The sequence below is a fragment of the Rhinichthys klamathensis genome, unplaced genomic scaffold (genome assembly GCF_029890125.1).
Source record: "Rhinichthys klamathensis goyatoka isolate OS25496 unplaced genomic scaffold, OSU_Roscu_1.1 h1tg000062l_1, whole genome shotgun sequence".
Taxonomy (NCBI): Eukaryota; Metazoa; Chordata; class Actinopteri; order Cypriniformes; family Leuciscidae; genus Rhinichthys; species Rhinichthys klamathensis.
In genome coordinates, this window is record NW_026606606.1 from 466,116 (window position 1) to 493,201 (window position 27,086).

At 37.7% G+C, this 27,086-nt stretch overlaps 1 protein-coding gene across 1 annotated transcript; it reads left to right on the forward strand.

Annotated features, from left to right (window-relative positions):
* Positions 1-855: 855 nt before the first annotated feature.
* tspan2b (tetraspanin 2b) lies at positions 856-25,175 on the forward strand. Its single transcript, XM_056249762.1, has 8 exons — positions 856-1,053; positions 14,088-14,187; positions 20,696-20,793; positions 21,191-21,265; positions 21,360-21,446; positions 21,852-21,914; positions 22,951-23,034; positions 24,530-25,175. Exons 1-8 carry the CDS (start codon positions 985-987, stop codon positions 24,593-24,595), a joined length of 642 nt encoding a protein of 213 aa, XP_056105737.1. The 5' UTR covers positions 856-984; the 3' UTR covers positions 24,596-25,175.
* The last annotated feature ends 1,911 nt before the right edge of the window (positions 25,176-27,086 follow it).

The following is a 27,086-nucleotide window of genomic DNA, read 5'->3' on the forward strand; positions in this document are numbered from 1 at the left end:
TAAACAGCCCCTTAGACCACATTTGTATGTGCTGTTGTAAATTTTAACCATCTAATGTGCATTCTAAAAATCTAAACAATTTGGATAATAAGGTATCTAGAATTATTCATTTAGCTGATAAAATACCTAGAATCATTTTGACTCATCCTGTTTCTTAAAAATGGTTTAATGGCTGGAATATCAGGTTTGTCATTAAACATAAAACATTTTGGTCAATAATTTATGTGAACATGTAGTATGTTAGTATAGATAACATTATGTTTTAAGTCAAATCCGGCCGTAGTTAATGCTATTATTTTAATGTTTCGGCTGTTGTTGCATTTATTAAAAACGTAACAGGTCGTTAAGGATTTTGAATGTTCAAATAGGGGTCTCTTGGAAAAAAAGTTGGGAACCACTGCTATAGCCCAATGGGGCACCAGGGGGAACAAATCATAACTCGGGGGGCCAGCGCCACCCCATGCCTACCCTCTAGAAATGGCACTCTCGCAAATTCTGTTTCATGCCGACTTTAACGTTTCAAATTGGCATCTACCAAATACACTTTTAAAGCTGCAAATAGCCTACAAAATAATATTAAACTGGACTAGAGTTTTCTGATTTGGCACTGTTTCATTTGATTGCATCCTTTTGTTGTTTCATGATTCCATTTTTAAAAATGATTTTAAGAGTGAAAACTAAATGTGTATTTACGTGTGCTCAGTAGCTCTCCAAACAAAAAGCCTTTAAAAGCTTTCTCTGTTTTGACTGATCGCGCAGTCCAATGAAAGAAGCCACTGTGCAGTGCCTGGATGGAGCATTGCCCGTCCCGAACCCCCCTCGAGTCCCCCCGACATATTATTCAGAGGGGCGGGACAGTCAGAGAGACGCTGAAGAAATCGCCCGCTGCTACTCGTACAGATGTTGACAGGGCTCGTGCAGTGCAACAGCATCTTCGCATTTCACTGTTTTTGAAAGAGGAGTCGCTCACTTTGTACCTTCACCATGGGAAAAGTTGAAGGCGGAATGAAATGTGTGAAATATCTCCTCTTCGTGTTCAACTTTATATTCTGGGTAAGTAGCCTAATACAGTAGTGTTGTATTTATTTACATGCCACCATCATGTGAGGTGCTATTTTAGTACTCTATATTTTGCTATCAGGAGCCAGTTTTGCGGGCACTTTCAAGTCAAATATTCGTTCTGTTAAGAGTGTTTACACACCTTCTGCAGGAATTTAAAGCTTGATTCGGGGGAGGCTGAGAGTCACTGCTCGTACGACTCAAATCAGATTTTCCACTGAGGAAAATCCGCCCCTTTTTCCTTCGGCGTGTGTTTGTTTGGAGGGCAGCAGCCGGACACTGGCGCTCTAGGCTACTGGGTGTTTTGATTCTCCCCACTGACTTCGAATCTTTTGAATCTGTTCAGTGAATACATTCGTTTAAATTAATTCGCTGATAAGTTCATTAAACCCTTCTGCAGGTTATCGTTATGCCAGTTGGTGCGGTGGCGAGCAGTGAGCTTTGTTTATTATGAGTAAATCATTGAATCATTCACTCATTGGACAGTCCACCATGAAATCAAAATTGACCGTGTTTTTTGTTTGTTTTGTTTTTATAGCAAATATTGCAGTATTTATTATAAATGATATATCCATGCACTTCATTATTTTTTTTATTAATTTTCCCTTGTATTCTTCAGTCAAAGTAACTTCCCCTCCCTCTTTTCTCTGATGATGGCTTGAGGGCGGGGCAACCTGTCACTCACATGAGATCGACCAATAGCAAACCTCAACCATCCAATCAATTCCCGCCCTACATTTGTTCTTGTTCGAGAAACCGTTTCACTCAGATATATGTCACAATAGAGAAGAAAAGACTTCCGTTTCATGTTGGCTTTAATGCCCTGTTGGTCTGTATAGATCCTAGTTTATGAACGAGATTCAATTAATTCGTTCATAAGCAGGGTCAGTCAGTTCATTCAAGGACGGTTCATTCGTTTAGTTCAGTTATTATGAATTATTCCTTTTATTTTTTTATTCACTTATTCAATGAATAATTTAATAAAATATACTTTTAAACTAGACTTTAAAGTTCATTGACAAGTCCCAGTTCATTTGTTCAGACGAAGCGACTCATTCCATGAACAGTGTGTGCGTTCGTTTGGCATAAGCATAACCAATACAATTTTCCTTCACAGACTCCACTTGAAATGCTATTTCATGCAAATAGCCAGTCTTTGGTGGCAGTACAGTCAAGTGCTTTAAAAAGACTTTAGTGAACTGAGTAAGTGCATGATAATGGTTTCTACGTTTAAAAGATTTGTTAAAACACTGATTCATTCATGAATGAAACACTGCTCTGCATATATTAGCATTAACTACGGCACGGGAAGCACAGTTTAATGAAGGCCTGACTATTTTTCATTGAGGACACTTATCTGATTCACCATAAACTTTTCTTACACATGATAGTTCAAACATTTTCTGGAGTAAATGCAACCTTTATTTAATTAATAATCATATAACCTTGTATAATAATACATTCTCAACGTGAGTGATATAATAATTGCCCTTTGAATAAAATATTATAAAATCTGGGATGAAAAAAATGGAATGAAATTAAATACAACAGCATTTATATTTTGGTGTTTTTTTGTTCTTTAAGCCTTGGTTAATTTCTTACCTGCATGCATGGTAAACCTGGACATATCAAGGAACTTTAAAATAGTTATTTACAGACAGGAAAAAATTAGTGATTAATTTTAAATAATCAAATCTTTAAACTTAACTGTCACAGTATTTCTATAGTGAACAATGTCATGGAAATTCATTGGTCAAAGGGTTTGAGAGCTCTGCTTTTGTGTATCTGTTTGGTGTAATTTATTTGGCCTGTTAACAGTAATTGACATGAATGTGGTTTATGCACATCTAAGCATTGCACATAAACGCCTAGATTCCCATTAAAACAAGTCTAAAATTTAGAAACGTTTTCTGTTTCCACAATAACAGCACTCTCGTAAAACTTTATTAGTCTTTTGTATTACATTACCATGTCCCCTGCATTCCCCCCAAACACACACACACACACACACACACAATTTCAGCCATTTTAGCATCAGGTTTTGCCAATCAGATTTTTAAACAAGTGACATTTTCCCTTTAGCTTCTGACCTTCCGTTTGACACACACACACACGTATTTATACTTAGCTGATGTCTAAATGAGGACATACTATACATGCCATGCTTTTTTTATAGAAAGCTAAATAGATGCTTTGTCTTATTTAGCTACCAGTAACTGGTAGCAAAATTTCATTCTCACAAGCTCTTGTGTTTATTCTAATCACAAATATAATCATATAATTATTTACATTCTATACTACTCAATATATGTTTGCTCTTTGTTGCATTTACTACTCTCCCATTGTGTGCAATACCTTATGCAGTATTTTACTGCCTATTGTGCAATGACCTATCTGTACGATCTGCTATGAAAGATCTGTGCAATACTTGACTGCACACTATTGCACACTTCCATTAGTATGCAAAACAATCCAACACTTACGGCTCTTCAGTTATTTGCCACAACTGTGCAATAAGGATTCAGTACTCAAATACTCACACGGCTTTTCTACTTTATACATCCTTATGGAACAACTGGCTTAATTTGCACTAATGCCTTGACCGAGAATTATATCAATTCTTTAAATTGGACGTTTAACTTGCACTAGTTATACGTTATTACACTGTAAAGACTGCTCTAATTTCATTGTACTTTGTATAGTGACAATAAAGATTTCTTAAATCTTGAATATTTAGATGATCTACTATATTTTCCAAAATGTTAAGTACACTGTCAATAAAATGTTGGAAGAGCAAACATATCTAAATTGAACTAATATTCTTGCTTGGGCATATTAAAGAAGACATATTTTAATAAGTCTAACATATATTTGAAAAACTTTAAATGAATCATTATTTATGGAGAAAAAAAAACAGTTATACACAAAACTGCATATAAATTCAAAATAACTGTATACAGTGACAACACTGTAGAATAGTACAGTTTGAGAAGTTTGTTATTGCTTAATACTGCATAGTTTGTTGTAAACATAGTAAGCTGCATACGCTCTAAAAAACATAATTTTCTAAGTTGTAAATAAAACAAAGATTATTGGAGTATGTTTTACAAAAAAAAATACAAAACAGATTTTAGCATGTTGGTATATTAACATTATATCAGTAATGAAAAATACAAAAAAAATACTGTACATTTAAGTTCAATCTGTAAAACCTAAAATGTTCTGACAATCACAGCTGCCATTTTTACTGTAAAATTCACACTTTTTTACAGTGTATTTTAATATTTCTACTTCAAATTTCCATGTTTAATTCAATGTTGCTTTGTATATTTCTGTGAAATTTAAACAAATAATTAAGTAAATTTCACAAATAATTACAAAGAAATGGAAAGTAACAGAAAATTACACTAAAAACAATGAAATTTACAGTAACAAAATAAGTTGCGTTATATAATTTATCATGTAAAAACACCATTCATAAATATTTAATGATTGAATATTTAACCATTCATAAACTGATTGGCAAGTCTTTATGATTTTCTGTAGAAAATTAACGTCACAGATATTGTCAATATATCTTAATGTGTTTGTATATTTGTATATCGAATGCCTATGAATGCCAAAATACACAGTGTTATTAAATCATAAATTATATAACTTAAATTGTTTTATTGCTGTGAATTTCATGGATATTTGACAGTGCACCTTAATATTTCTACTTCAAAATTTCATGTATAATTTAATGTGTTAATTGCCATTTCTTTGTAATTATTGGTGACATTTACTAGCAATTGAAAAGCAATTAAAATATCAAGTGAAAATTGTTTCAAATAAAATCCTATGCCAGTTGTATACAGTGGAGAAAGCAGTACTCAAGTATTTCATTCCGAACATTCATTTATCTGAGCGTCTCCAAACAGTTATCCCAAAACACCCATATTTCAGTCAAAGAAAGCTCCTGTAGTATTCAGTGTAACTTTCTCCACCGCAGCACCTGCGATGTGCATCAGTGTGTTTTGAAAAAGGCTGTGTGAAACAAATTTCCGTAGGTCAACTTCCAATCTCTGCTGCTCCTGTGAGGCTTTGGTGGCTTTCCTAGGCCATCCACATGGACACTGCTGGGCTTTGAGCTCCATCTCCATTCTGGATCCTTAGAAGGGACTAGTGTGAATAGAAATGTATTTTAAATGTTCTTCACACTAAGAAAACAATGGTTCTTCACACTAAGACAAAAAGGGGACCTATTATGCTTTTTTACAACTTTCTTTACTGTGTAATTTTGCTGTTTGAGCTTGAAAAAGCTCTGCAAAGTTACAAAGTCCCTCCAGTGGGAGTTATTCTCTATATCAGTCTCAGTGTTTCTGAACTCCCTGAAACGCCTCCATTGTAGTCTTCCGTTTTCTTCTGGGAACGAACGCGTCACCATTTAAATAATTTCTGCCCAAGACATATGCAAAATAAAGGGGCGGGGCCTGGTTGAGTTAGTTGTGTGTTGAAACTTACGGTTATGGTAAGGAGCGGGACATTTCTCAAACACACTCGAAGCGCTTGACCAATCACAACACACTGATCCAGCTGACCAATCAGAGCACATTGAGCTTTTCTGAGAGACATGAACTAAACAGAGCGATACTGACAGACTGGGAAGAGAGGAGCTGAAGAATATGGGAAAATATGGGTGTTTTTTAACATTCGAGCATGAAAACCTATTCTAGTATAGCCAAAAAAACTAAATCAAGACTTTGTAAAATGTCATATTAGGTCTCCTTTATCGACTGTTCACTGAAAGGTTCTTTAGGGAACCAAAAATGTTTTTTTCTATCGCATCACTGCAAAAAAAAAAAAAAGAAAAAAAAAAACTTTTGGAACCTTTATTTTTAATACAGCAAAATGTGGTTAAACCGAATTAAAGAATAGACGTTTGAGAATATCAAGCCTGATTAAGAGGCTGACAGGGAAATATGATAGAAAAGGGTTAGAGATTGCGTGTGTGTGTGTGTGTGTGTGTGTGAGAGAGAGAGAGAGAGCTAAAGAGAGACAGTTGGTACGATCATGACCTAGTTAGCCAGTGGACGCAGTGGTATTGTTAGTAAATGTATGCAAACACACAACTTCTTGCTCAATAACTTCTTCTTTTTAGAGATGCAACACAGTTGTTTGATCAACATCCCTGTTTTATCAAACTGAAGTGCTGAAATCCCCATAGTTCTGTTTTGAGAAGATCTTGGATTAACAATCTCTGCTTCTCTTTAAAATGTAGCTAGAATGTTCTTGACAATAAATGAAAGGATGAATTCGAGGAAAATCTCTGCATGGGAGCTCTGCTTTGTTCAGTTTGACACAAAAACCTAAATAGCCTCAGAACAGTCTCTTTTTTTCCCAGCTAAAACCTCTCGCTCACGACCTGGCAGCTCAGCCATGGAAAATGGGCACAGTTGGACTAGACAGAATAGGACAAAGAGAGGAAATTGTAGAGGATAATGATCTCTGGCCTGTTTAGAGCCGCATTAATCTCGCAGATAGTATCATTCATGTTGTTTAGCATAATAGCATTTAGCATGCATTGTCTGTTTGTTTACATTAGCTTGTTCTCTGCTCATAAGCCTAAATTATCCAATGAAGATCCAGTGATTATCATCTTCATTTAGGAAAGATCCGGATTCAATACAAATAAAGATATATTGGCAATATCTGTGACATGATTCATTCATTCATTTGTTTGTTTGTTTGCAGTTCCCATAAATCCGAACAGAATTTGTCCTATCATGGACGGTCTGTTGGGAGCAAATCATATTCCCCATGATGTGTGTTGAATCAGAGGGCCTGATTAATTATTAATAATGCTGTCAGATTGGCACAGCGGACAGGAAGACATAAACGAGTGAGGTCAAAGTTGCAAACTGTCTCTGAAGACAAATGAAGTGAGACAGGACAACAAACTATATGATTCCCATTTACTGTGACAGCAATAGTGTGGTTATTGAGTTAAAAGGAAACCAAATGTTTTATTTTTGGCTGTACTGCTTCCATGCTATTTTTGGTAACCAGTTAAATGCCTTATTACACATTTTTGCAATAATGATACAATTATGAGTTGATGTGTTGAGATAAACAAGGCCACTACTGGAAGTAAAGATAAAATTACAAGTGTAACTATAGGTGTACAGCATATAGGCAAGCCTCTGCAGTTTTTATATGTGTGTGACTTGACTGGACCCAGGTGTGGTTTATATTTCTTAATCACCAGTTGTTATTGACCATACAGACTTGATCCGGACAAGACCAGCACATTAGGAGAGGAAGAGGCACATGAGTTATGATAATTGATGCTAACAGGACAGGAGTGGCTTTGTGGTAAACACCATTAGGCGTTTGAAAGACTTCATGTCTGTAGGGATATTTGTGGCTGTGTGTGTGATGTGCACTTAGTGTGTTGCTGTCTCTGGGCGTTGCGTGCGTGTTTATGAGTGTGTCTTTAAGTGCGGGCACTTTTATATACTCTTCTTTTTCTTTGATGACGATCCCATTACAACTGTCTTGGTGTAATGGCTTTTTTTATTGTTTTACCTTTGTCAGAAACAAAGACTTTCAAAAAACGTTTCAGACTTTGAAAAACTGTACTTGCAGATAATATGATAGTAATGGAATAAAAGCCCGCTTGAGTGTATTGAAGAGAGCACACTCTCATGCTAATGTAAAACATTTTACTTTAAAGTATCTTAAATCATTGTTTTAATAACCTTTTGTTGTGCTTTCAAAAAGTGCACTTATTTTGATGTGTTAACTAGCACATGTAAAGTACGTGATTATAATTTGAAATGTAGTGTGTTATTTGAAATTACATTATTAAGTTAATTTATTAATATAGTAATATATTTTGAATGTACTAAATTACAAACTCATCATTACAAATGTATTTAAGTACATGGCATATAAGTTTCAAAAGAAATGACTTAAGTTGGTCAGTCTGTTGTGATTGGTCTACTCTGCTCTGATTGGTCAGATGACCCAGTCTGTTGTGATTGGTCTACTCTGCTCTGATTGGTCAGATGACCCAGTCTGTTGTGATTGGTCTACTCTGCTCTGATTGGTCAGATGACCCAGTCTGTTGTGATTGGTCTACTCTGCTCTGATTGGTCAGATGACCCAGTCTGTTGTGATTGGCCTACTCTGCTCTGATTGGTCAGATGACCCAGTCTGTTGTGATTGGTCTACTCTGCTCTGATTGGTCAGATGGCCCAGTCTGTTGTGATTGGTCTACTCTGCTCTGATTGGATTAGATGACCCAGTCTGTTGTGATTGGTCTACTCTGCTCTGATTGGTCAGATGACCCAGTCTGTTGTGATTGGTCTACTCTGCCCTGATTGGTCAGATGGCCCAGTCTGTTGTGATTGGTCTACTCTGCTCTGATTGGTCAGATGACCCAGTCTGTTGTGATTGGTCTACTCTGCTCTGATTGGTCAGATATCCCAGTCTGTTGTGATTGGTCTACTCTGCTCTGATTGGTCAGATAACCCAGTCTGTTGTGATTGGTCTACTCTGCTCTGATTGGTCAGATGGCCCAGTCTGTTGTGATTGGTCTACTCTGCCCTGATTGGTCAGATGGCCCAGTCTGTTGTGATTGGTCTACTCTGCTCTGATTGGTCAGATGACCCAGTCTGTTGTGATTGGTCTACTCTGCTCTGATTGGTCAGATATCCCAGTCTGTTGTGATTGGTCTACTCTGCTCTGATTGGTCAGATGACCCAGTCTGTTGTGATTGGTCTACTCTGCTCTGATTGTCAGATGACCCAGTCTGTTGTGATTGATCTACTCTGCTCTGGTTGGTCAGATGGCCCAGTCTGTTGTGATTGGTCTACTCTGCTCTGATTGGTCAGATGACCCAGTCTGTTGTGATTGGTCTACTCTGCTCTGATTGGTCAGATGACCCAGTCTGTTGTGATTGGTCTACTCTGCCCTGATTGGTCAGATGACCCAGTCTGTTGTGATTGGTCTACTTTGCTCTGATTGGTCAGATGGTTCAGTCTTAGGCTTGTAACAATAGTCGGTGTTCACGGTGTTCAGAAGCAACACTGATTCTATCACTTGCCCACCGCAGCACCACCCCCCACCGTCGTTTAGATTTTTATTATTTTTTTGTAATAAAATAATTTAGTTCAGTTAGAGAACAGACACTACAATTAAAAAACGTAACATGTCTGCTTAATAAATTGTGAGCCGAACGAGAGTTGCAGCACAGATCAGAAACAGGAGTCTTTTTAAATTAATTTATCATGAGAGTGAGGAGCTGACTAACAAGATGATGGCAGAATATTTAGTGTCAAAGCGAAATTGTCATTGTACTGTTTTGTTGTTGTGTTTTTCATTAAGAATAATAGGCTAATGAACTCACCATTTAAGCAATCCATCCCCGAATTGGCGCTAATTTTAAAGTGAAACTAAAATGTGCACAGCCATTCATAACGGTGCGTGTCCACGGGTGCGGAGCGAGCAGAACAGAGGGAGCGTTTTCAGTTCATTATGAATGCCCATCTGGACGTGCGCATTTTAGTTTCGCTTTCAAATGAGCGATTTAAAAGCCCCCGCCGGTAATACCGTTATTACCGGTTTTGTCACACTTCGATTAACCGGTGGGAAAATATCTTCACCGTCACATCCCTAGTTGTGATTGGTCTACTATGCTCTGATTTGTCAGATGGCTCAGTCTGTTGTGATTGGTCTACTCTGTTCTGATTGGTCAGATGACTCAGTTTGTTGGGATTGGTCTACTCTACTCTTAAATTCACAGTGTCAGAAATGCCCCTTGTTGATGAAACCCTGTGTGTGTGTGAGTGTGTGTGTACCTCAGGCTGGCAGACACAAATGGAAAGGAAAATGAGTGAAAAACTGGGCATTGAGAGGTTTTGCTTCAGCTTGTGGTAATGCAAGGCCATAATAACACAAAGAAGCAACAGCAGGTGGTCTGGTACAGTGTAGTGTGTGTGGAGAGCATCCCCTAATGTTCTCTGACCACACCCCTCAGAGTGGAGTGGGACAATAGAGCACTCTCCCTTTCCACTAACACGCCTCAATACTACAACCCTCATGTCATTACAGCCTAATTTGCAATAATAACTTCAAGAGCCTCATTTCCCAAATTGGAAATTGTGCAGTTATATTTCTACCTAAACAGACCTTTAAAACGCACTTTAGTAGATGTAACGTCAAGTTGTAGTAGTCAGGTTTATTTTGGGTGTGTTCACACTTGTAGTTTAGTTTTTTTGGTCCAAACCAAAAAAGAAAATAATACATCTAGTGCAACGCTATCTCACGACCAATTCGTACGAATTTGTACGAGTGAGTAAAATGTGACTGATTTGTATGAATTTGCACGACCTCACTCGTACGATTTTTCTAAACCCTAGTGACGGTTAGGTTTAGGGGCGGGGTCAGGGGTAGGTCATTCGTACGAATTCATACGAATTGGGCAACTCGTAAAATATGCACGATTTAGCAAAAATCGTACGAGTGAGGTCGTATGAATTCGTACGAATTAGCCACCTCGTAAAATTCGTACGAATTGCGTTGAGATCGGGTTGTCTAGTCCTGATTCACTAAGCGTTCACAATGTCATTTTTAACACCGAACCTAAAGATATATATATAGACCCCTTTTCAGTTGGTAAACATGGTGACGTTTTTATGTTGGCGGAGCTTAGGTGGAGGGAGAACAATCCCTCTGGCCGCTTACCTAACGCTAGTTAGCTAGTTTTGTTAGCTTGTTATTTAACAATTACTGGAGAAAATCTGATTTTATCTTAATGTGCAAGGTTACTCAGTGTCCAGGACCGCGATTGTTTTTTTTCAAAAGTTAATTTTAACGGACGGAACCAGATTGGCCGACCCGTAGCCTACATGCTCACTCAATGCATGGTGACAGGATTAACGTTACGTTACCTCGGTTGAGTGGCCTGACTTCTACACCTACCTTATAGAGAAACCAATCGTAAAGAAAAACATATATAAATCTTTAGATGCCTATAACTATGTGCTGAATGGTCATGTACGATCCGCAGTTCTGCCTAGCCAGCGCCAAGAAGACGACAATGTAAAGAGTGACATTACAGTGAGATTTTAATGATGTGAATATTTTCTAGAAATAAAAATTCATTTTTCATCGATTCTTGCACCAAACAACACAACAAGATGACATTTAATAATAATAATAATAATAATAATAATTTAAGCTCCTTATTATGTAGCCGAATCTCTACTGGTTTGTATTGGCCGCCTCCAGTTTTCACTTTGTTTTGAAATAAGTAATTACTTCACGACCATTAAAAATGTTCTATATAGAATGAATGTGTGTAGCACATGTGATGTAATCTGGACGTACTACATCCGCCATGATGTCATATGTGATCTACCAGCGTCAGTTGTGTCGCTTCAGTCCCATTCATAAATCCTCTCCCGTGGCCTCATGGGATAGTAAAGTGTCCATTGTATACACACTTCAGAATCTCGCCAGAAAAAGGAGGTCATCCGGGTACTTTTTGCCTACTCTTTTATGCATACCGTGAATTCGGACATACTTGTTTGTCACATGAAAAGATGGAAACTCCTCTGAGCTAACTGGATTCTGTTTTCCACCAGGAGATCTAATCAGCTTTTCCTGGGTTTGAGTTGACCAATTCTTTCATTCTTTTTCCCCCCGTCTTTCTGTTTTTTTTTTGTTTCGTAATGTCTCAGTTTGAAATGTTCCACCTTCTTTTCCAACATATAACTGGTGTTTTTGTGTTTGCGGCAAGTTCTTCATTGGAGAATATAGACACATGATCTCAAGATCTTTAGTTTATATTATGTTCATCTGGTCACTTGGAACATGAAACATAAAACAAATGACTGGTAGTTTAATCATGGCCTGTCTTTTCTTTGCTACAAATGAAAGCTCTGTTTGTTGCAGAAATTATGGAAATTACATAAAAATGTGCTCAGAAATTGTCTGTTTAAAGACACCATAAAACTCCCAATAAACTTGAAAAAGCCTAATCTTGTTTCCATACATGTAAAATAACCGCTGAAAATAAAAAGTGACCCAACAAACCATTTTAAGAGTGGAAACTGCATGGCCTAAAGCTGATAGACTCACTTATGTAAAAAAAAAGGGAAAAAAAGAAGACTTTATGATTCTTTTGTTTGTTATTAATAAGTCATTGTATATTACTTGTAATTATTGTTGTTTATTAATTTTCATTATGTTATTTGTATAACATGATTATTTACGGTTCAAAAGTTTTGGGTCAGAAGTATTTTTTTGAAAGAAAAAAATATTTTTATTCAGCAAGGATGCATTAAATTGATAAATTGATCAAGACATGTATAATGTTACTAAAGATTTCTATTTCGAAAAAATGCTGGTATTTTGAACTTTCTTTTTACCAAAATATCCTGGGGAGAAATGCATTACATTTTCCTCAAAAATATGAAGCAGCAAAATAAAATAGGTATATAATAATATCTTTCTTGAGTATCAAATCAAGATTTGCCATCACAGAATAAATTACATTATAAAATATAGTACAATTTAAAAGTTCTTTCAAACTGTAATAACAGTTATCAATATTAAAAATGTTTACTGTATTTTGTTCTTCCAAAACTATTAAAAAGTCTTACAGTACCAAAACCTAAACTTTTAAACATTAGAGACTAGTGTAACATATATATATATATATATATATATGCTGTATAAATAAAGTAGTAACTAATACATTTATAGAGGTTTAGACTTAAAAGTATTGAAAAAAATCTGCCAAAAGAACAAGACAAAGATAACGAGTAAGAATATATATTTTTTTACAGAACATGTCCACATTGTCACAGTCACTAATTAATAAGATGCAAATGTTTCCATACAGTAGCTATAATCCTGTTGCAATATTTATTATTTTGTATTCTACATATATAAAACAGTGTGTATGTGTGCATATGTGAATTTATATATATATATATATATATATACTATATATATACTGTATATGTACTATATATACACACACACACAATGAATAGATTTTAGGGAATATTATTGAAGTAGAGCACACGCGCAGACACACTCGCTCATTGTCTTGTATAGCGTAGTGTGCAACAGACAGACAGTTGGTCTTTTGTCCCACAGATAAACCCTGATCTCTGGAGGGAGGGGGTGTGTGGGGCGACCCAGGGTGGGGCAGTGCACTGATGTCAGCCGGATGATGTTACACTGCAGTGGGGTTACTGAGCGTTTGAGCGCTTGCGTCTCCTGAAGGGGGGTGTGCTGTATGACAGCTGGAGGACTCAGGACAGGGTGAGGAAAGTGCTGCCTGTCTTGCATCATCCTCATGGATTTCTTTTTAATCAGATATTTAGTATGATTTTCACAGCTTTAGATAGCCTTTGCCCTTCAGACCTGAGACATCTCAGAGGTGTACAAAGCCCATTTTAACGTGTGTTACCCATTTATGAAGCCCAGTGGTGCAGGAGACCAAGTGCGTAAAACTGGGAGGGACATTGTAAATTGAATCAAACTCTACTCAAACCAACGGATGGTCTTTTAAATGTGCTTTGACTAATGAGTGTCTGCTTTCTTTATCAGCAGCAGTAATAAGAGTTCATTTAAGAGTGATGGTGGCTGAATTCTGCGGTCTGCTTTTCCTTTCATGGTTTGGCCTTCAGTCGTCATTTCTTACTAGATTTAAGACCTGAAGGATCCTGCCAGAGTGGAAAAATATCTGTGCCACTTCCCCGTAACTGAGAGAAAACATAAGTCAGAGAGTACAGACTTTTAAGGCCATACAAAAAGCTCGGACAATGTTTTATTCATTTATTTATTGTCAAGTTAATTCATTTTGAGGAATTTAACTTTAGTTGGTCTAACGACATAATATTTTGCTCATTCATTTTGTCTGATAATGATTCTTCAAAAATTCCCTCTTTTTTGTGTTCAACGAACAAAAAAGCAGCTTTGGATTTAAAGGGATGTCTTTTAAAGATCGTTTGGTCTTGTTCTTTCAGCTGATGGGCTCGCTGGTTCTGGCTGTGGGACTCTGGCTGAGACTTGATCCAAATACCGTGTCACTTTTAGGAGAAGACGGGCCTGATACCTTCTTTATCGGTAAGCAGTCACTTGATAATATTTCATGACTACTTCTACATGGACATACAAATATCCAGATGTCTCTTTTTTTGCATTGTTACAAAGGGCAACATCCAGTTCTCCAAACAAATACCTGTGAAAATACTGTCTCTTGACTTATTTAAATATACAGTGGAGCTGAGATCACATTGAAATTATGCGATTCAAAACTTACACTTGAAAAAATATATAAACAAAGAAACGGCTTTAGACCTTTGAAACATTATGACATAACATGAATAAAAATGCAATATTTAAATAATAATTATAATAACTATAATTAATTCATATAAATCATAATAATTAGAATAATATTATATATATATATATATATAGTTCTGCAAAATATGTATTAAATTAAATTAAAAAGTCTTGTATTTAGTGGTTTGAGAGTTTTGGACCCCACTGTAGCTCATACTGTAAAACAGAAATAAATGTATGACAGACAGAGCTAGTGTTTATTGGTACGGGATGGAAACATCCGAGGCCGCTCAGGGTGGTAAAGTGTCCACCGCCGTCTGCCCAGTCCTCGTGAGACACTGTGAGTACATTTCAAAGGTTGGGTGTTTCTGAAAACAGGAAGTGACATTTCAAATTGTGCATACGTGGAGGAAACCACAAGACTTCAGGTTTTCTGTAGCAACTGTTCAACCTTAGAGGGCAGTGAGAAGAGAGAGGTTATGCAATGCTATATCTAGATGCAGAGGAGGGCACTTTACTTCCATGATGTCAGAAAATATACTTATCCTCCAGCAGCCTCCTCCAGCTTGGTTTAGTCAGTGACATCACCCTCATTTGTGGCTTTCAGTACTTAAAGCTGTGAAGAGAAGCCAGTGTGAAAGAGCATGACCTGAAGTCTCAGTTAAATCCCAGTCACAAAGTCACAAAAACTGTACATATATATACATATGTTCATATATCACAACTTGTTTCTTTGTCAAATCAACTTAAGTAATTAATGTGGTTCAGATAACATAATATTTAGATTTTCGGTTAATTAAACCAATCTCCAATGCACTCAAAATTTTAAGGCAACCAGGTAACTTACTTTTAAGTTAAACCAGCAATCATTTTAGTTCATCATCAGCTCAGAGGAAGAGTTGCAACCCTCATAAAACCACATGATAATTTGAAGGCATCACACACACTTGTTTGTCACATTTAAATACAAATACAACCCGCATACAATTATATTTATAGACTTTAATATTATTGAATTTATAGAAGTCCAACTTTTGCATTATACTGTTGCAGCATATGCATGTTGCTTTAATTATATTTTGTCAGAATACTTCAATAGATAAAGAAAGATGTTTTTACAGTATCTAGCAGAAGGGGTTAACGGGACCATGCTAACCTGCCAAACCTTAATATAAACCATCTGACAATGCTGAAAGTGACCAGTTCAGGCTTCATAGTCCTCTCTGTCTACACACACACACACACACATTTTACATGACTTTTAGATTATAGAGTTAGCAATGACAAAGTATGGTCTTCTCCACAGCTGTGGCAACGGTGTAAATATTACCAGCGTGTGACAAGATTGTTTTTAGTCAAGAGGGAAGATAAAAGTTTTTTCCACTCACTCTGTCACAATTTATTTTAGGTTCCGCTCTAATTTGCTCTCCTTTTTTTTCTTGAGATATTGGTGAGAGTCTTTTGAGCTTGAGTAAGTAACACTCCCAGCCCAGAAGAAGTTTATGGTCCAGGAAAAAGGTTTTTTTTTTTTTTTATGTTTTTTTTTATGCTTCTGTTTAGTGATGTTTGCAAAGACAAGTAGGCCTATCACCATTTCTCCTACCGAGGTTATAGTAGTTCCTAATCATTAAACCTAAGGATTATTTATGTTAAAGAAATGAATGAAACCTTAAATCATGCCACTTGTTGAGGAGAGCTGTGCTATAACCAGCAAGTCTGTGATTACCTATAGCTTTGTACTTGTGGCCTACTTCCTTGTGAAATTGGCTAAATATCCAACAGTCTGCTCAAAAAAATTAAGCTTGAAGTTATTTGACCCATAAACAACCAAAAACTCATAGTAGTACACATATACAAACCAAAGTTTATGCTAATGTAGGTTAGTATGTACAATCTATCACAATATTACTGTTTTGCTGTATGTTTGATTAAATAAATGAAGCCTTGGTGAACATGAGATTTCTCTAAAAACATCCAAAAGAGTCCAAAAAAAGTCCAAAAGACCCCCAACTTTTGAAACTGTTAATACCCTGACCAGAATGTTTGAGGAATATTATACAGCATGACTTTGAACGCACTAATAATTATTTAACATCAACATCTGTAATTTTTTATACTACATAATAAAAAAGGGAGGCAATATCATCCTCTCTCTCTCTCTCTCTCTCTCTCTCTCTCTCTCTCTCTCTCTCTCTCTCTCTCTCTCTCTCTCTCTCTCTCTCTCTCTCTCTCTCTCTCTCTCTCTCTCTCTCTCTCTCTCTCTCTCTCTCTATCTCAAGAGAGTTTATATCTCATTTCCAGACTTCCCACCTGCCCAGGTCTCCTGTGGCATAATTACAATGGCTCAGGAAGAACTCATCATGAACTAAAGAGCTTATGTCTCTCGATTACATTTTCAGGCTAGAGTCTGAGGATGCTGAACCTGTCGGCTATTTCTCTGTTGTTGGGGCAGATGGGAATTAATGCACCCCTTGCCCTCTTTCTATTTTCTCTAATGAGGATAATAAGATGATGGAAGAGGCTGGAGTGAAAGTTAATGACATCATCTTTAAGTGTTGTGTGCGGTCTCGCTGTTCTCAAAAACATGCTGTCATCTCACAAAAGGACTCATATAACGCTTGTGCTTCCCTCTGCTGGTGATCCGGTTATATTACTTCCTACTGAACAATCAGAAAGAGCTTTATTATCAAGTGTGCTTGCATACAAAAGTGAATTTACCTTGGTATTGAAGCTTCCAGAATCACTTCAGGTCCTGAGAGATGGTGTTGCCCATGTCCTGAATGACTCACTGCTTCCACGGTGCTGTTCTTGATGGTGAGTGAGCAAGTGCTGGGGTGTTTCTCCTGAAGTCCACGATCATCTCCACTGTTTTGAGCGTGTTCAGCTCCAGGTTGTTATGATTGCACCAGTCAGCCAGTTGAATGAGGGGTCTTTAGAGGTGCAGTTATTTGTGTACAGTGAAAAGAGCAGTGGGGAGGACGCAACCCTGAGGAGCACCAGTGCTGATAGTGTGGGTCCTGGATGTGAGCTTCCCCGTTCTCACTAGCTGCTGCCTATCTGTCAGAAAGCTGGTGATCCACTGACAGATTGAGGTGGGCACGAAAAGCTGGATCAGTTTGTATGATAGAATATCTGGTTTGATGGTGTTGAAAGCAGAACTTATATCCACAAGTAAGATCCTTGCGTAAGTCCCAGGTCTGTCGAGATGTTGCAGGATATAATGCAGTCAAATGTTGACTGCATCATCCACAGACCTGCAAGTGTCCAGTGATGCCCTTCAGGTTGGCCAACAAATGACTTCATGACCACTGATGTGAGAGCATCAGGTCTGGAGTCATTAAGTCCAATGATGTATGATGTTTTTTTGGGGACTGGAATGATAGCGGAGCGTTTGAAGCAGCAGGGAAGTTCACACTGCTCCTTTGATCTGTTGAAGATCTGCGTGAAGATTGGGGCCAGTTGGTCAGCGCAGACTTTTAAACAGGCAGATGAAACACTGTCTGGGCGTAAAGCTTTCCTGATCTTCTGGGTTTTTTTTTTTACTTGGCTCACGTCCTACACACAGGCCTTAAGTTGAATAGCAGGAGGGGGGTTGCAGGAGGTGTTGGTGAATGTGTGAAGTGCAGGTCAGAGCGGGTGTGGGGTGTGAGTCGGCTTTTCAAATCGACAGTAAAACACATTCAGATCCTCAGCCATTTGTTGATTTTTGCCGGGTCGTTGGCTGAGAACTGTTTTTTTTCTTCAGCTTTTCAGAGTAGCTTCTTTCAGCCACTCTGATCTTCTTTGTTAGTCTGTTTGTGGCCTGGTTATACAATATTTTATCCCCACCTCTGTAAGCATCCTCTTTGGCATGATGAAGCTGTTTGCTGAAACTAACAATCAATGTCAAGACAAAGAGGTCTTGTTAGGGTTGTTCTGTCTTGTCTAAGGTCTGGGACACACTAGAGGATTTTCAAATCTTAACGATTTTAAAACTGTGGGAGACCACAGACAGTTTCAACCAATTTTTAGCATTATAATCCTCCGAATGCACACTAGAAGATTAGTCCGGACTGTCTGTCGATTGCAGTAGCATTTCCACAGTGAGACGAGATCTCATGTTTGATATTTACGATTTGGGATCTTGCGGCTCCAACGCGATCGAGAGCAGTAAAATAATCGTAATGACAACATAAAATTAAGGATTTTGTGGACAAAAAGTCGTTTGCGACAAGCCTTGAATCAGGCCACACCCTCCGATCGCTAGGGGGTGCAAATTAGGTGCAAAATCAGTCTTAAAATCTTGAAGTGTGTGGCCAGCTAGAGGGTACATTTACACGACAACGATATGCTTAGAACTGAGAAGCTTTCCTCGTACAGACGACGCTTAAAACTGAGAAGCTTTCTTTGTACAGACGACACCATTGTTAAAACTATCCCCGTTCACACGGATCCGCGAAAACAACTAAAAACGCTATATTCTGCTGCCAGGCCATTAGATGGCGATGAACGATTGAACAGATAATGCGCATGTGCATGACGTCATTGTTTTCACAGATTCGCGTTTTTGTTGTTTACACAGAGACCGTTTTCAAAAACTTGCACTTTGAAACCCGTTTTCAAAAGTTTGCATTTTCAGGCACCCAAAACGCTGTTGTCGTGTAAATGAACGGCCAAAACACATAAAAAGTTTTACGTTTTTAGTTGAAAACGGTGTCGTGTGAACAGCCCCCTAGTTTTCATTGTGTTCAGTTGTTCAGTTTTCCTTTTTCATTGAAATCTGCATTATTGCTAATATTTCAATTGTGAACAAATTAATAGTAAAATATTTTAGTTTACACTCACCTAAAGGATTATTAGGAACACCTGTTCAATTTCTCATTAATGCAATTATCTAATCAACCAATCACATGGCAGTTGCTTCAATGCATTTAGGGGTGTGGTCATGGTCAAGACAATCTCCTGAACTCCAAACTGAATGTCAGAATGGGAAAGAAAGGTGATTTAAGCAATTTTGAGCGTGGCATGGTTGTTGGTGCCAGACGGGCCGGTCTGAGTATTTCACAATCTGCTCAGTTACTGGGATTTTCACGCACAACCATTTCTAGGGTTTACAAAGAATGGTGTGAAAAGGGAAAAACATCCAGTATGCGGCAGTCCTGTGGGCGAAAATGCCTTGTTGATGCCAGAGGTCAGAGGAGAATGGGCCGACTTATTCAAGCTGATAGAAGAGCAACTTTGACTGAAATAACCACTCGTTACAACCGAGGTATGCAGCAAAGCATTTGTGAAGCCACAACACGCACAACCTTGAGGCGGATTGGCTACAACAGCAGAAGACCCCACCGGGTACCACTCATCTCCACTACAAATAGGAAAAAGAGGCTACAATTTGCAAGAGCTCTCCAAAATTGGAAAAATGTTGCCTGGTCTGATGAGTTTCGATTTCTATTGAGACATTCAGATGGTAGAGTCAGAATTTGGCGTAAACAGAATGAGAACATGGATCCATCATGCCTTGTTACCACTGTGCAGGCTGGTGGTGGTGGTGTAATGGTGTGGGGGATGTTTTCTTGGCACACTTTAGGCCCCTTCGTGCCAATTTGGCATCGTTTAAATGCCACAGCCTACCTGAGCATTGTTTCTGACCATGTCCATCCCTTTATGGCCACCATGTACCCATCCTCTGATGGCTACTTCCAGCAGGATAATGCACCGTGTCACAAAGCTCGAATCATTTCAAATTGGTTTCTTAAACATGACAATGAGTTCACTGTACTAAAATGGCCCCCACAGTCACCAGATCTCAACCCAATAGAGCATCTTTGGGATGTGGTGGAACGGGAGCTTCGTGCCCTGGATGTGCATCCCACAAATCTCCATCAACTGCAAGATGCTATCCTATCAATATGGGCCAACATTTCTAAAGAATGCTTTCAGCACCTTGTTGAATCAATGCCACGTAGAATTAAGGCAGTTCTGAAGGCGAAAGGGGGTCAAACACAGTATTAGTATGGTATCAAGAATCAAGCTTTAATATTGTTGGGAAATTGCAATGACAACAGATTTAAAACATCCATCATCTCTTTGAGCTTAATAAATATTTGAAATATTTTTAAAATAAATATATTGTTTTTAGTTACCAATAACAGTAGTATACATTTTACAATAGAAAATTTCGCAGATATTACCATCAGTTGGAGCTGAAAACGCATAAAATTGCTTGGCGTGTTACATGTGGTTCTGGTCGTTGTATTACCTGTCATGTGATTTGTTGACTGTTGCTTTATTCTTGTGTCCTGCGCAGGGGTTTATATCCTCATTGCGGCCGGGGGTCTGGTGATGCTGGTGGGCTTCTTCGGCTGCTGTGGTGCTGTGAGGGAGTCTCAGTGCCTGCTGGGATTGGTGAGTGAGATAGTGCTCATTCTTCTGGTTTAACAAAACAATATTGCTCAGCTAAGAAAATGCTCAGTGAGAAACTGACAGTAAGCTGACATGAGGATGTCAACTTTAAATTAATTTAGTATTTTTTGTAACCATTTTTAAAATCTTGATAATAATAGTGTACTAAATGTGTCATTTTTCAAACAGGATGGAATGTTTTAGATTGAGACAAATCAACTAATACCACAAAACATCACATAATTTATCAAATACATTATCTTACTGATCCTTATGCTGTTTTAAACATTTCAATTTGAGAAAGGAGTAAAAAGAAAAAAAACAGCCAGAATCTTTATTTAATAAAAAATATGGAAAATAAAGTAGAAGTAACCCAGGTGCTGTCTCTCTTGCCTGGCAGTTTTTCGCCTGTCTTCTGGTCATCTTTGGAGCAGAAGTTGCAGCAGGAGTGTTTGGGTTTCTCAACAAAGATAAGGTACTGCTAAATTGTAAATGTGTTGAATCAGAGTTCATTTTGAAATTATATTAGTCTGACGTTTCTGACTCATTGTTTTTAATGTGTCATTTAGATCATTGAGGAAATAAAACATTTCTATGATGACTCAGCCAGAGACAACAACAACAACAATACAACTGTCCAGTCCTACCACATCATTGTGAGTTTACACTTTTATTAAATTATTTGTGTCTCTTTGTTGATGTAATCAGGAAGAATAAATATAAAATTTTTGCTTAAGACACTCTAAATGGAACCAATATTTACTTAATACAATGTTTATTTTTGAAATGTCATACGCTTATTTAGAGTCATATGTCGAAATATAAATCACTGCTATTTTTGAATTATTTATACAGTATTTATTAATATAATTTTGAATTAGGATCTCATCTAATATTTATTTTACTGTGGGTTTTTTTCAGCTTTATTTCAATTATCGGTTTTTAATAGCTTTAGTTTCAGTTCACACTAACAACACTAATATACTAAATATAATATAATGGTTGTATATTTGCCCAACCTTGTCATGAATGATTGAATTTGTAATGCTTCACATCTGCAGCTGAACTGCTGTGGCTCACCTTCAACGGAGCCCACTTTGTGTAAAGGAATCGAATCAAACCAGGTGAGGATTTCTGATGCAATAAGTAGAAAGTTTGTTTGGTAAATACCAGTATGTTTAGAATTTGAAAATTATAAACACTTCAGTTAGTGTGACACCTGTTCAACATGCATTGTAACTGAATTATGTAGAACAGTGGTTCCTAAACTGGGTGGTGCGGAGTTATAAAAAGGGGGGTGTGGGATAGTGTACAGTCTGCAGGGACGGGTTATGAAACGGTTGTGCGCTAGTGCTCCGATTTCCCATTGCGTATGGGTTTAACGATGTAGCGTAGCACTCCAATTTCTCATTGCGTATGGGTGGTGGTGTTGACAGGTCGCCCCAACCCCCATCATCACTCCCCGCCAGCTTGCCCGGGCCGCCACTCTAGTCTAGTGCCCTGGGCGTTAGTCCATCCTTGGCAAATTGTTATGTAAAAGAAACCTGTTCAGGATGATACAAGACCCCACTGCGAAATTTTCCCGCTTATTATCCGGATACTTGCCACATGATTGAACACAAAATATTCATTTGAAATATTTTATTATTTCAAAATGTCTCACAGTACCCACTTGAGCAGTGTGTTATCAGTAGTAGCGCTTGCTGTCGTGCAATTACAGACCGCGCTATAGATAGCGTGATTTAAGAATCAGAATTGAGTATTGCAGGGAGCCGTGTAAAAATATTAATGAATGATACATGGTTCTGCAATAAGAATGGACAAGTTTGTGAAAAAACTGCCAGAGCCAGGTAAACGTAAAGCAGACATTAAATTTACTTAAACAACTACACCAGACGCGAGCAGCGCAACTCAATAAAAGCAAATAGAAACCATTTTAATCAGTGAGGCTGTCTACACTAGATGCGGCACGTCACGACAAAATCCCGGACAGTAAACTGATGCCCCGTTTTATTTCTGACGTACTCCAAAGCTCTGACAGTTGAAAATATTTTTTCTACAAAAGGGGGTCCAGGCATAAAAAGTTTGGGAACCACTGGTGTAAAAGGATGTGGTACATACTAAAAGAAACATACTATCAGTCTGTCTCACTGTCTGCAGAAATGTGACGTGGCCATTGAAGAGTTTTTCAACAGTAAGCTCTTCATCGTCGGTTATGTGGGAATCGGAATCGCAGGAGTCATGGTAAATTCCAATATTTCAATGTAGTCAATTTAGTACATTTTTATTTCCATCTCCATTGAATTGAATTGAAAGCATTTATTGTCATTGTATTTGCATACAACGATATTAGGAGCGCTGCTCCTGAATGATGTTTGAAAGACATGCATATAACCTTATAACCAGACAGCCATATTACCACAACAAGAAATAAACTCTAGACTGTACAGTTACAGACTTAGTATTCACATTAACTTCTTATTTAGTGCATTTGTTTTAAGTACTAATAATTAAAGTGTTCAAGTGGTGATATTGCACATTGACATACTGCACATTACATAAGACAGCAATATAGACAGAAGTGAGATTGGAATAAAAATAATAAATGTAGTTAAATAACGTGACTGGAATAGTATTTTAACCCAGACTTACGAAGGTCATTTCATACAGTTGATTGGTGACGAACATGATCCAGGGAAACAACTCACTGTGTGATGGAGCCTATTGAATGCGGTTATAATGCCCTTAAAATTCAAGATATCAGGGCAAAAATGCCCCTGAATGAGTTTTATATTGATATCATACATAGTTAAGCAATATCAAGCGAGTGATGTTTTTGTCCCGAATAGCACGGGTGCAAATGTGATATTCAACGGTTCAATAAATAAGAAGTTAATTTTGTGTTAAATTTTAGACACAATATTGTCTATTTTGTTATTTTTGTCATTTTGCCAACAAAAAAGCCACAGCTGAACTGTTGTGTGCCTCCGAGCAACACACAGCTGTGTTTCGTTTCAGAATAAATCTGCTTTTTGAGCGAATCAATCGGGTGGACCAATGATTCAATTGCCCATTCATAAAGAGAGTCATTTACATTACTGAATGAATTAGCCGGTTGAATGAATCGAATGAATGAATGATTCAATGACTTACTAATTTAGACATTTACTGCCATCTACAGGCAGCTTTATTTTCTTGTGTTGAGTATCACTTCATTTAAAAATAATAATAATAATAATAATTTCATATTTTGCATATTTTGCCCCCCAAAAAAAAAAAATCTGTTTATTTGCATTTACTCATCCACATGTCGTTTCAAACCTGTATGACTTTCTTTCTTTTGTGGAACATAAAATAAGATATTATGAAGAATGTTGGTAACCAATCTCTTTTGTTTAGTAAATAAATCTAAATATCAATTCAGATGCAGCTTCTGAACAAAAAGACAAATCATGGCCGTTGTAGCCTAAACGACGTTTATGTGTAATAAATTCTCTGTTTAATCACATAAAATGTTTCTTTCAAAAGCTATTTTTTTGTAATGTCTATTTTATGCTTTTCTCATTTAACTCAATTATGACTTTATCTTTTGAGGGTAGATTCTCAGCCAAAATATGTGTTGCGACCAGTTTAGAATAATGTGCATCTACTGTATACAGTCAGGTTAGAGATAATTATTAAGGAAGCAAACAGTGTCATGTACGACTTTGTGTATGTGTAACATCTTCTCTCTTTACAGATTATTGGCATGATCTTCAGTATGGTTCTATGCTGTGCAATCCGGAACAGCAGGGAGGTGATCTAGCACAGTCTTCCTCGCCCTGACACGCATATACAACAATAACATTCCAACCAAGTTCAAGGGGTTCTTCTGCCATCCTATAAACTCAGGAGCTGAAAACAAACTCCATGTCCATAATCCTGTACACATAATCCTGTTTTAACCCTTTCAAATGGCTGGGTTGTCATTATTTAATGCCTACTGGTTAGGTGCCGAGCTGGACTTTCCAAGTGCGACAAAAAAAAAAGTGTGTTAATAATATAATTCAGATTGTGACTTCAGTTTTAGTGCACGCTGATCTGCGTTTTCATGCTATTCTTGGCTGTTGCTGTGTGGCTTCACATGTCAGATAAAAATATTGTGTAATGTGATGCCAGGGATTCTGTGGCAAACCCACGGCTGGTGGGAACGGTAAGAAGACCCACAGATGCCTTTCGCTTAATGTTTATACACAAAGAAAGTAGTCTTCTTTGTCACCAAGAGATTGATGAACATTTATGATTGATCAAAACGACACGCACATGCACAGAAAACCCTAATCTCGCATGCTGGAGATCTTTAGAGGAATCCTTGCATCATTAAAGTCCATATTGTTCAGTAAGTAAATTTCTCCATGTCCTTTCCACGTCAGGAAAAACACACCAACACATAGTTCCAGCTCCGTTTTCTTGCGATTGAACTCTGGCGAGGTTTCTGTTATGCAACACTGCCTGGTGTTCTGGCAAATCCACTCATTCTCACTGTGGATATTATGGTGTGGTTATTTTATGCATGTATCTATAAGTAAAGACTCAAGGCTGACACTATCTGGTGCCTTATACTGTCTGTCTGTGGTTGCATCCAACCATCTGCGCTGTGAAGACGAAACGGATCAGACATGAATAGCATTTGAATCATTCGTTTGATTCATTCACCAGTTGATAGCAGTCCAAGCAGCGTCCTTAAGGTTGACATGCTACTTCTAAAACTATTTTAAACATGCATTTATATGAAATGCATGAATAAAATACACATGCATTTGGTGACCTCATATTAGATTGATTCTTTTAAAAAATGTAGATTCTTTTGTGATTTTGCCAGTTATTGGATAGGACCGTGGAGTTAAGACAGGAAGTAATGAGAGAGGGAAATAGGATCGGGAAAGGACCTCGAGCCAGGGCACGAACTCAGGTCACTCAAGGTACATCTGCACCATATGGCGTATTTGGAGGTTTTAATTAGATTTTGTTTTCCGGATTTTCAACAACGTCTCACACTTTTGAACCCAAACATTTTTAACCTTAAAATTTTGATGTTGGACCTTGAATTACCCTTCAACTTCAAATGATCAAATTCTAAATGATTTCCAAAATGTAATGAACCAAATTTTCCACATAACTGAACTTTGCTCAGTCCTGATGTACTGCCTTTTTTTTTTTAAACACTTCTGTGTTACGTTACTACAATTTCTGTGTACATATCTGTGTGAGAGTTTCATACGTTCTTACTATAGATGTAGTGATCATGAAGATGTGTATTGTGCGGTTGATGTGTATAGAGGCAGCTTTGGCCAGTGTTTTTTGCATTTGAATATTAAGGTGCCTTCTTTAATTTATCCGAATAGACAACTTAAAGGGTTAGTTCACTTCAGAATTAAAATTTCCTGATAATTTCAGGAAATTCAACATGGAACATTCAAGATGTTCATGTCTTTCTTTCTTTAGTCGAAATTTTGCAGTTTCAATGCAGCTTCAAAGAGCTCTACACGATCCCAGCCGAGGAATAAGGGTCAACTGAAATTTTTCTTTTTTTAATCGCATGTTCCGGTTCAAAAATGTAGGGTAGGGCGAAAAACTCCATCTCATTTTCTCCCCCAACTTCAAAATCGTCCGACAACGTTGTTTTACCTTTTATTTGATTTTTTAGTAAATGCCGCTTGACTTATGCCGCGTTCCATGCAACCTGTAACCCGTGTTTTTCCAACCTTATACCTGTGAAAGTGCACTGGAACGGCAGTCAAACCCGTGTTTTCCCACCCGTGAACTCGTACTAGATCGATGTACTCCCAGTTACCAGCTCTGACGTCACATAGCCCGCGAAACCATACAAAAAAACAATGGTTTGTTTACATCTAGCTACCACAATTCCTTGCGCTCAGGTAGTTTGGCGTGACTGGCCCTCACGTCGTGAGTCGTGGTTTGAAGTTGGGATTTACGTGCTCAAAAACCTGCCTGGAACGCAGCATTAGTCTTTGCACGTTCGCTTTGTAAACACTAGGTCTGTACTTCCGCCTACGTCACGCTTGACCTTTCGATGTGACTACGTAATACGTGGCGCATCACACCTAGTGCAAGACGAGCATTTGTGGTTAAAAAGTATATAAATGTTTATTTTTTTAGAAAATGACAGATTGTTTCGCTTGATAAGACCCTTATTCCTCGGCTGGGATCATGTAGAGCCCGTTGAAGCTGCATTGAAACTGCAATTTGGACCTTCAAACTGTTGGGCCCCATTGAAGTCCATTATATGGAGAAAA

Coding starts and splice junctions, on each gene's coding strand:
- tspan2b (XM_056249762.1), top strand. CDS start 985: ATGGGAAAAGTTGAAGGCGGAATGAAATGTGTGAAATATCTCCTCTTC. Junction 21,266..21,359: donor GGTTTCTCAACAAAGATAAG/GTACTGCTAAAT, acceptor TGTGTCATTTAG/ATCATTGAGGAAATAAAACA. Junction 21,447..21,851: donor TCCAGTCCTACCACATCATT/GTGAGTTTACAC, acceptor TCACATCTGCAG/CTGAACTGCTGTGGCTCACC.